The sequence below is a fragment of the Synchiropus splendidus genome, chromosome 1 (assembly GCF_027744825.2).
Source record: "Synchiropus splendidus isolate RoL2022-P1 chromosome 1, RoL_Sspl_1.0, whole genome shotgun sequence".
Taxonomy (NCBI): Eukaryota; Metazoa; Chordata; class Actinopteri; order Syngnathiformes; family Callionymidae; genus Synchiropus; species Synchiropus splendidus.
In genome coordinates this window covers 17,642,064-17,652,015 of record NC_071334.1, presented here as the reverse complement: position 1 = coordinate 17,652,015, position 9,952 = coordinate 17,642,064, and the positions used below count along the sequence as shown (strand labels likewise).

General features: G+C 42.1%; 1 protein-coding gene across 3 annotated transcripts; it reads right to left on the bottom strand.

The window, feature by feature from the left end:
- Positions 1 to 2,393: 2,393 nt before the first annotated feature.
- dcun1d4 (DCN1, defective in cullin neddylation 1, domain containing 4 (S. cerevisiae)) lies at positions 2,394 to 9,542 on the bottom strand. 3 transcript variants are annotated; one of them, XM_053853710.1, is made up of 11 exons: positions 9,486 to 9,542; positions 8,185 to 8,255; positions 8,061 to 8,100; positions 7,166 to 7,253; positions 6,935 to 7,023; positions 6,748 to 6,818; positions 5,959 to 6,050; positions 5,733 to 5,841; positions 4,607 to 4,711; positions 4,409 to 4,511; positions 2,394 to 4,341 (listed from the first exon to the last, which is right to left on the bottom strand). In XM_053853710.1, exons 1-11 carry the CDS (start codon positions 9,508 to 9,510, stop codon positions 4,286 to 4,288), a joined length of 849 nt encoding a protein of 282 aa, XP_053709685.1. In that variant the 5' UTR covers positions 9,511 to 9,542; the 3' UTR covers positions 2,394 to 4,285. The 3 variants fall into 3 exon arrangements, with proteins under 3 accessions (XP_053709685.1, XP_053709686.1, XP_053709687.1); XM_053853712.1 differs by lacking the exon at positions 9,486 to 9,542 and adding an exon at positions 8,501 to 8,548 and having other exon boundaries at positions 2,396 to 4,341; XM_053853711.1 differs by lacking the exon at positions 8,185 to 8,255 and having other exon boundaries at positions 2,395 to 4,341; positions 9,486 to 9,540.
- Between the last annotated feature and the right edge of the window lie 410 nt (positions 9,543 to 9,952).

The window sequence follows — 9,952 nt, the reverse complement described above, 5'->3', positions numbered from 1 at the left end:
GCCCTATCTCAAGTTCAGCCTGAAGAGACGACTTGACATCAAAGCACCAGCACCAGTTTCTGGCTCATCTTCCAGCAGCGACAGTGAGGTCGAACCAACTGTTCACACCAGGAAAATGATGCAAGAGGCCACGTATTGGCCAAAATTTCCGACGGATGTTTCTAAAAATGCAAGAGCTCAACTTGAAAAACAGGAGACTAGACTTGACTCAAAACAAATCCCACAGAAGCAACACACCATTTCATCATCCAGCAGTGACAGTGATGATGATGATAAAGGAAAGGCAGTTGGAAAACAATGGCCTATTGTTGATCTTCAGCACAGGAAGCGTCTGGCAAGGCGTCTTGATATTAAAGCATCAATGCCACTTTTTGAAGCTACTCCGGTTCCAAACCAATTCAATAGTTCACAGGTTTTTTATGAAGTCCAAAAGACAGATCACATCCTCCGGCCAAAACCATCAATTCAAAACGCAAGACGCAATACATCAGTGACCTCCTCTAGCAGCGACAGTGAAACTGAAACTACTGCAAGGCACCCAAATACTGATCCAAAGACCATCTACAGAGTTTACTCTTGGAGCAAAACATCTCAAAACCTGAGCAGAGACACAGATTCAAATCAAGTTTCAGAAAAGTGGTGGCCCATTGTTGACCTTGAGCGCATGAAGGGCCTCAAGAGGCGGTTGGATATCAAACCATCACCGCTATTTACAAAATTACCTGATGGGAGCGAGTTGTCAGAAGAAACACTGACACTACAACAGAGACAGAAACCCATGGTCAACACCTTACGATCTCAAAACCAGGAACCTCACACAAAAGGCCAACCAGAAATACCCACAGCACCTCTGCCGAAATCCGATTCTTCTAGCAGTGACAGTGAAGCTGAAGCAAACGCGCCATCCCAAACTGTACAAGCAGTCATGTACAGACCGCAGTCTGAAGCTAGAGTATTACAACAGACAATTTATGACGCAAAACCCCATTCACAAAGCATAAAAAGCATTAGAAATACTGGTGGCACTATAACCAGCAGCAGCGAAATGACAGATTTAGAACTTGAGTCTCGGTGGGCAACAATGAATCTCGGCTCCTCACGCTCCAGAAATCGTCATGGAAGTTGGTCACGTTCAATTGACACCCCTCCACTTTTGTCTCCTCTTTCTGACTCCCCATACACATTTGGTGGCGAAAGGACAATGAGGAGCAACAGCAGAACACAGTCCAGAAGCACAGGAATAGTAAAAGACGCATCTTTGAACTCAGCAAACGCAGAAACCCATGAGTTTACCACTGTACCCTTAGAGGCAAACGCAGTCAACTCAGTGAAGGTACAGGACTACACTGTACTCACAAGTGACCAGAAACTGGAGCAGTACTCTCAGCCATCTACTTTGCAGATGCATCATCAACCTCACACCACCTCTTCAAGTAGTGAGAGCGAGGATGATGCTGAGGAAGATAAAGCCATTATCAGGAAATCACCACTAGCAGATGATTCTGGAAGATATTCCAGGCCAAAAATATTACAGGATGCACAACAGAGTCAGTCATTCATTATTGACAAGAGAACTACCTTTACTGCCAAAAAGACAGATCCAGGGACCAGCTTTGAGAGTAGTGCTTGGAAAGAGCAAAGTGTAGATGAAGAATTTTCAACTGAGCCAAGGTGGAGACCAAGACAGGTGGAGTTCCGCTCATCATCTACACTTAGAGAGCCAGCAAACTTCTCATCTTACTCATCCAGGTCTTTCAGTCATGAAAGTGATGATGATTTAATGGATGGCCAGGTGAAACGGAGCAGCACACCTGTTGACAAATATTCATCGTTTTACAACAGTAGCAATCCTGCCACAGACGTTCCTTTCGACATGTTCTACATGCCTAGGACCAGCAGAAGAGGCCTTGGTGCCCTCAGAGCCATGTCGGCTGAGAGAAGAATATGGGATTCAAACAGTGGAGATTTGCTGGTGGATTTTCCTGCTAGCAACGACCAACAAACTGGGAGCTATTCAATCGATGAGAAAAGAGCTGCGAACTTGTTGGATTATGACCCTCAGTACAGAAACGGCACCGTTTTTGATGATGACATTCCAAGTGGGCTTCCTCCTCCAATTCCAATAACACCACTGCCAAAGTAAGCATTGCAAGTTCCAGGGCGAGGACATCCCCGAAACATGAACTGAACCGAATGAGGGAAGAATTAGAGCATCCCAGACTCGATACACAGCTTAAAGTATGACACCAAAAAATGAGTTCGTGGTTGTAATATGACTGAAATGAAAATTGTTTGATACGATTAATGTGCTGTCCAATGTAAAACTAAGTCATTTTTATTCATTTGCAGAGATCTAATGATGCTTTAATGCTACACTTTGAAACTAATTTTGATGCTCGTTTATGTAAATAACACAAAAATGTAAGTTAATAAACCATTTTATTTAAGTATATAGACACAGGTTATAGTGGAAACATATAGACACATAGTTTACATACATATATACAGTTGCAACAAGGCTTCTCCTGCATCGTTGGCGGGAATACTGAAAGGATGACCAACATAGAACAGTTCATGAAGATGAATCTGATTTTATGCTAACTGTATCATGTATTTATTTTTTTTATCTGTACGGATAAAATGAAATGAGAAATGACTTCACCGTGAGATTGTGATGCATGACAGTGTACAAAAGTAACACACCGCCAATAAATAAAAGAGTACATGTGCAGCTGCAGCCCCACGGAGCTGTTTGAATGTGTGTTTGTAAATGCAGGAGATTTGCTCTTGTTCCACGATGAGGTTACAGGTGCGTTCCAGGTCTTGATAAACAAGATCATGAAATTATTCAGAAGACGACATGATCCTGATTATCAAATTAAACAAAAAGCACTCGCACAATTTCTGTACATTAACAAAAACGTTGGAAAATATACTTTTAAAATCTCATCCATTCACAAAAGGCTTTACTGAGCCTGCATGCAAATGTTTTTTTTTGACAATTTTGCATCACACCATAGTCAAAGACATATTTGTACAGGTCTTACAAGAACATAACACTAGGCAAAAGAACAGCATAGCATTGTCGCACAGTTACAAACCGTCAGTGTCCGTTTTTAACAAGGTCTACAGTTGGTGCAAAGTGGTGCTTTAGCAATCCTACCCTTCAACTCGATCCTTTTGGACCTCGTCCTCATCCTGAGAGGGTCACTGGTCTGACTGTAGTAAAAGTAACACTGTCAGTGTTCGCAGGGATGCTACTAATAGAAGACACTTAACTATCAATTGGCTAAGGAAGACAAAACAGATTCCACATTTAGACAAAATGGACATCGACTAGCTCTATCATCTGAATACATATCCCTCAACCTGAATTCATCCCAGAAGAGTCCCTGACCACTCAAGTACTGTGTGTGTGTGTGTGTGTGGACACAAACATGTATACACGTTAGGGTTTTGTTGGTATCTGTGTATGACGGAAAAAAAAGTGACGTCTAAGTTTTGAGGCACAGTAATACTCTTAACAACACAATGCAGATACAGCAACCGGCCATTGCACCGTCAAATGCTAATCCGAGCACGAGTGGCTACTCATTGCGTTGTAATAAGAGTTTGAAAGCAGCAATGCTAAATGGGTTTGGTGTTATGAGGTCTCGAGCCTTCGCTGGCACTCAGCTAGTTGTTAGCATTAACTGGAGCGAAACAGCATGAAGGATCCAAAGTAGTAGAAAGAGGGGGTAAAGAATCACTGGCACAAATCAATAGTAGACAATACAGGCACGTTAACATGCCGTCAACCTTTTGACACTTGTGTGCTTCAATTTTAAACAACCACAAAATATGCCAGACTGCATGAGGTGACACCTGTCGCGAGAAGTTGAATGCACACAGACTCAGAATGTCAACGTGGCTTCACCATTGTTGGAACCGTTAAGACACAATGCTGATGTTTTCTGTTCTGCTGAAGTGCTGAAAACAATGAGTCACAAAACTTTTTCTCTCACGCACTACTCCGCTTTGAGCGTCGAATGCAGACAGCAACATGATGTCACAGTGAGATGCCACCAAGTGGCTCCTGAAGACTTCTCAATACGACTGCATCGGGAAAAATAATTTCTAAATGCACCTCTGTGCAGCATCCACCCAAGATGCAAACTCAGCCCAGCCCACCCCACCACCTCTTCTCATGAAGCACTCTACCATATGTATTGTTTACTTATTGGATTTTGATTCTCATAGCCATCGGCGTCACAGTTAGAACCAGTTTTACATTTTGTCTTGGCAGCTATAACATTTGTCTCTCTTTGTACCATTCCACAAACTCGTCCAACAAAACCGGCCCTGAAAAAGGACAACAGGAAATGTGTCATCAACTGATCAATGTTGTGATTCATCTACAAAGACTTACAGGCACCGTCCTCATCGTAGTTACTGAGGTCCAGGTTGATTGTCCTGCTGAACTCTAATACATTACACCACTGGTCTTTGTTGATGACTTTGTACTTAGATTGCTGAAAAATGAAAATATGCAAGGTAATAAATAGGGATAACATACATATCAACCACAACACACAACACAAAAAAAAGATCCTTGCAAAAGTCTAACCTCTAGAAATTGATTAAAGACAGGAAACAGAGGCCACGTCTTTCCTAGAAGAAGTCCCAGCATACACTTGGCTGTGTTCAAGTCCAAACTTCTCTGATCTTTTTCCTGAGGAGACAAAGTCAGCTTCATGATGTCCACTTAAAAAAGGTTGTCCACAGAATCTCAATTATTTGATGTACAAAAAAAGAGAATTTTAAAGACCTCAGGTTTTAGGTTTTATCTGACTTTCAAACTGACAAAACAGTTCAACAATCCAACTCCATACCCACTTCTATCACCGAGAATACACACAGCAATAATCTTATCAACCGTTTTCTAAAACTCATTTAGTTTAAATTCAGGAGTGTGCTAGTGCTCCACCGGGATCAAATATCAATTTAAACGACCCTGAAATGATCATAATATGGGACCTTTAAGACTTGAAGATAAAGCTTTGATACTAAAACATTTAGGAATGCTGCGTCAAAAATCTCAAACCCAATTTTAACGGGCGGACAAATTAGTTTTGCCAAGACAAACCGTCATAAAAATGGAAGGAATCCAGATTTGCCACGCATGAACTTGTAATTGTTCATCTGCCTGAGTGTTTCTTCCTGCCTTCAGATGAAGTGCTATTGTTGACATTCCGCTTGCTGACAGAAGTCAATAAAATCCTTTCACTGACAAGAATCAAGCATTAACTATATGTGAATATTGGCAACCAATGACTTAAGGACCAACGTTAAGTGTACTATCAGCATACACAGGAAAGAAGCAGGATTAATTGCCCAGTTTAGTAGTTTAGTATCCATCACGGTGAAACACTATGTCTCTACTGAGTACAAACGATCAAAACATGAATAAAGGCGGGTCACATGAAAGCTCTTGTTCTGGACCTTATTTGTTATTTGCTTGTGCAAGGCCGTCTCCCAGCAGTGGCATGCAGCAAAGAATTGCGGGCCTAAAGATGAATTAATGTTTCAGCTATCCGTTACACAATACGCTCCAACATTAGCTGCTTTTTATGTCATTCTGAGTGTAATTGAGAGCCTGTGTCGGACATATTTCAATGTTGAAGTGAAAAACGTTAAACCTTGTAAATGGCCAAAATATCTGAAATGTAAATGACATAGTATGTACAACTTACCCGTGCAAAATCAAAGGCGTATCTATAAATGAGTTTAAAGCTTGTGCTGTCGTTCAGGACAGACCTCAGGTAGTCCAGCGAGTTCCTCAGCCTCTCCGTGGAGTCGCACCTGACAACGGGAGAACAGCCACTTGACAATGCTCAACACTCCTCGGGCTCAAGAGCATGTTGGAAACACATGTTCCGAGACAAGGAACTCAATGAGGGCAGAAGTTTAATGACATACTGTAGTGAGCCCATGCCTCTCAGCCACTCCTGCAGGGTGAAGTATCCCATGCTCTGGGCATCCAGCTTCCACGCCAGAACCAGCATCACCACCTGAACACACAAAGGCAAATAAAAAATTTCATTCCATCCTCTGCAGGACTTGGTGGCAACCAGATGATGGCAGTTTCATTTATGAGTCAGAGCAATGTCATACTGCGACTGTGCTCTTCCATACGACACACAGGTCTTACGTTTGGAAGAAAATTGTTTTGGTGGTCCATCTAACTTGGAATCAACTGACATAATTTCTTAATTTCCAAAAGTAGTCGTTGTAATTAAATTAACAACACACATTTAAAAAGACTTTTCACATGGCATCTGAGCATCTTGCAAATGTCTAGCACTGAAAATTAGAACAACCTACTTTCAGACAGAACGGCCTCGAGGTGCCATTTTTTCCCTCCTATTTTCCACAGTGATTTGGCTGAATGTGATCAAAATTCACAATTCCAAGTCTTCTGAGCAGCCTGTACAGCGCTGGTCACTCACACGCTGACAATTTCCACCTTTACCTTCCAGACCTTGTTCAACCACAGGTGCCCACCCTAAGGAGCTGCCCCATATCAACGCAACTAGCAAAAACAAACTGTCACCCAGAATAGAAAAACAACCAATGATTCCAGCATAAAACAGTTGACATATACATTCTGTAGTTCAAGTCTACTAACGCAGCCAAGCTGCAAGACTTAATGTGAACAATAAATTAGCAGTGTTGCGAAGTCTGTGAAGGAAATATATTGTAGCTTACATTTTCAGGTTCTACTCCAATGTCTTCGCAGAACTTCTCCATGCCATCTGGACCCACAACATCATCGCAGCCTGTATCAGAGGAAAATTAACTCAACTGTAAGAGTCCAAACCGAAACACAATACTTCAAGGTCATGGCTGCCCGCGACTGAACTGTCAAGACGTGCAAGGGAACAAATGTCCTCACCTGCATATTCATAGAACCACTCCAAGCATCTTTTACTGGAAAACGTGTCCTCCTCTCGAATCTGTGACGTCTCATGCTTTCTGAAAACACTGACCAAAGCAATTTAATGAGTTCAGAAGATGTTCTTATTTTAAATCAGTTTCCTCCGCATGATAATTTCACACACTTAAGAAAAGTAGGCCCTATTTATAATCAGAGTTATCAAATGTTTAGGGAGGCACTGCATCACACCTGTCCTGGCGACTCTTCTTTGCTGACATATCGTCTCCTGCTGAGGGTCTCCTCTTTTTCCTAGGAGGCATGGCTCTAGAGCAGCAAGCTAAGGAAAGAAAGACAAGTCATATTACACAGCGAGGAACATGGTGGCACTAATTTAGAGCCAAATTAAATTAACATGATTACAGTGAAGCAGAACCAGGTACGATTTTAGCTGTGTTGTTTACAACTAAAGATATTCTTTCTTGTGATGCCAAATCCAGACCTCATGGAACATGGAGATAACAAGTATTTGGCAAGACAAAGACAACTACGTACACACAATCTTCAATACTGATTGTGGAAAAGGAGGCAACAGAAAGTGTTTTCATTCAAAAGTGTAGCAAATCAATGACACTTAGTAACAAAACCAATGAATAATTAAGGGACGGCCCAATAAAATTTAACTTTATACATAGCAGCCATAAAGCATGACAGCTCACTGGCCCTCTAAGAGACTGTTCAAAACACACATTTGCTTTCTAAATTATAGAGTTGTGAAAACCCAAGGAGGCCAGGGAAACATTTTTTCCATTATACCTCGGTAGCTTTGTGCCGACTTAGCAAGTCAAATTCAATTGGAAAATTAACTTTTTTCTACAAGTTCACTCAGATTTTTCTGACTTCTGAATTAGACAAATAGAAGGAGCCACATGAAAAATTCAGTTGCAACTATTTTGGTTCTTGAGAATTACAGTGTTTGAACATGCAATTGCGGTTTTCTTAACATTTCCCCCCAGATCTATTTCTAGTCTTCAACTTGTCATCAGACTTCACAGGCTCCTCCGTCCATGACGATATGCATATACCTGCCAGGGGGCCCAAAATAACAAAGTAAGAGAATAGGATTTTCGTCTAAAGACAGCAATACCTGAGGGGTGGCTGCCCTGTCCAACTTCTTCAGTTAAGTTCTATGAAAACAAATGTCACATGATTGAAATCAAGACACTGGGATCAGTCACATCAGAAGAAATGCATATTCGCCGAGTTATTACCAGCCTATGCAGTGTATGGTGGATCTTATGGATGTTAGCCAGTGTAGTCAAGTGGGAATTCAGCGGAAAATCTAAAATCACAGAATGGTACAATGAACACAGATGTATTGAGAGAAAGCGTTCACCGTTGTGAAACGAGATGGCGACACTCTGAACATGTCCAACAAAAAAGCCAGTGAAGTTTTGTCGTGATTAAAACGTGGCTCCGACCGCTCATGGATAATAAGGACCATAGTGTGGGGCACGAATCAGGGAGGGACGAACTGCGTTATTCGATACACGTTTAACTGTACAAATGTACGACCACACGCGCTACCTTGCCACCAAATGTCATCTTCGCCACCTAGTCCAGCTCATGCCATCCGACACTGAAGCCAGTGATTCAAGAGAAAGGTGAAACAAGCCAAGACAACCCCAGTCACACACTGGCGAGCAGATAGCACTAGCTACATACCTAAAATAGCAGCGCAGACGCGCAACTTGCAGAGTTTAGAAAGTATCCAGAGAGTTGGGTGTATGGGTTTTGTAGTCCATTTCCGTCAAGTCCGCCGTTGCAAGCAAGGCCACGCTTGGAATGCTAAACTACAACTCCCATGGTTTGACGCGTTAAGTATTCCTCTCAGACTCATCTACACCCTGAGCATTACCACAAACTGATTAAAAATTATTTCCAACGTTGTTCACGAAAAGAAGTCACAGCTCTTTACTTCTACTCGCAACAAGGGCACCGTGCAGAGCATATACAGCAGGAAACGTAAATGACGCAGAGACCATATAGCGTTGCAGCAGCAGGCAATGAAAGATGTTTTACACAACTGCGTCACAATTTTCTTTCACTGGAATACTCCGCAATATATCTGGCTTTTAACACGCTTTTGAAAACATGCAACCTCACCCCAGTGATAGCAACGAAGCAGGATTTGCATTTGTGCAACTAAAGGAATAAAAGATCTCCACGCAACAAGATTTCCATCGGTAAGCTTCGAGTTTCATTAACAAAGCAAGGCGAACACTTCACTTAAATTAACACCAAGAGACCGTTTCGTGTTGAAATACAACATCTTCGTGTCCATATTGAGTTAATTTTCAGTCGCTATTCTTCCTTTGTTGTCGCCAAAGACAGCAGTGAAGATACAAAGAGATCAACAACTAGCCCCGAATTCATATACGTTTGTATCTGGACATGTTCATCTACTATATCCAAGTAACCGCTGTAACGCAATATTCCCCCATTGCTTGTCCACAACACATCACGCATCAAATGCGAACAGTAATACGACCACGAATCCCCCAGTACTTACTTGCCGCATCAGAGTGCATTTTCATGAAACATACGACTGACTGTGGGAAGTCCGCAGACCGGCCAATGGGCGGAGCCTCGTCGTCTAAGTCCCACCCCCAACAGATGATTGAAACCTAGTCCGTCTGGGCCAACCTTCGCTCGCTACTGATTGGCTATTAAGAGTGCCACTTCAATAGTGTGTGCACAATGAAATTGAGCCCGCCCGAGCCTCAATTCAATTGGTGTGAAATTGCAAACAGACTCCGCCACCTCTAAGTATGATTGGTTGACACTTCGTCGTGTTTGTGTCAATCATATGAATTTCCTCGTGCAAGCCTGAATCCGTCCCACGATGGCATTGGATTGGTCAGTATCGAGTTCGTCTGCGTAAAATTCTTTGATAAATATTCCTGGACTAAACCGTCTTATTTTGCGAACCATTCCCCGAGTATTTTTGTACAGAGAATTACGCTTTTCTCGTTTATA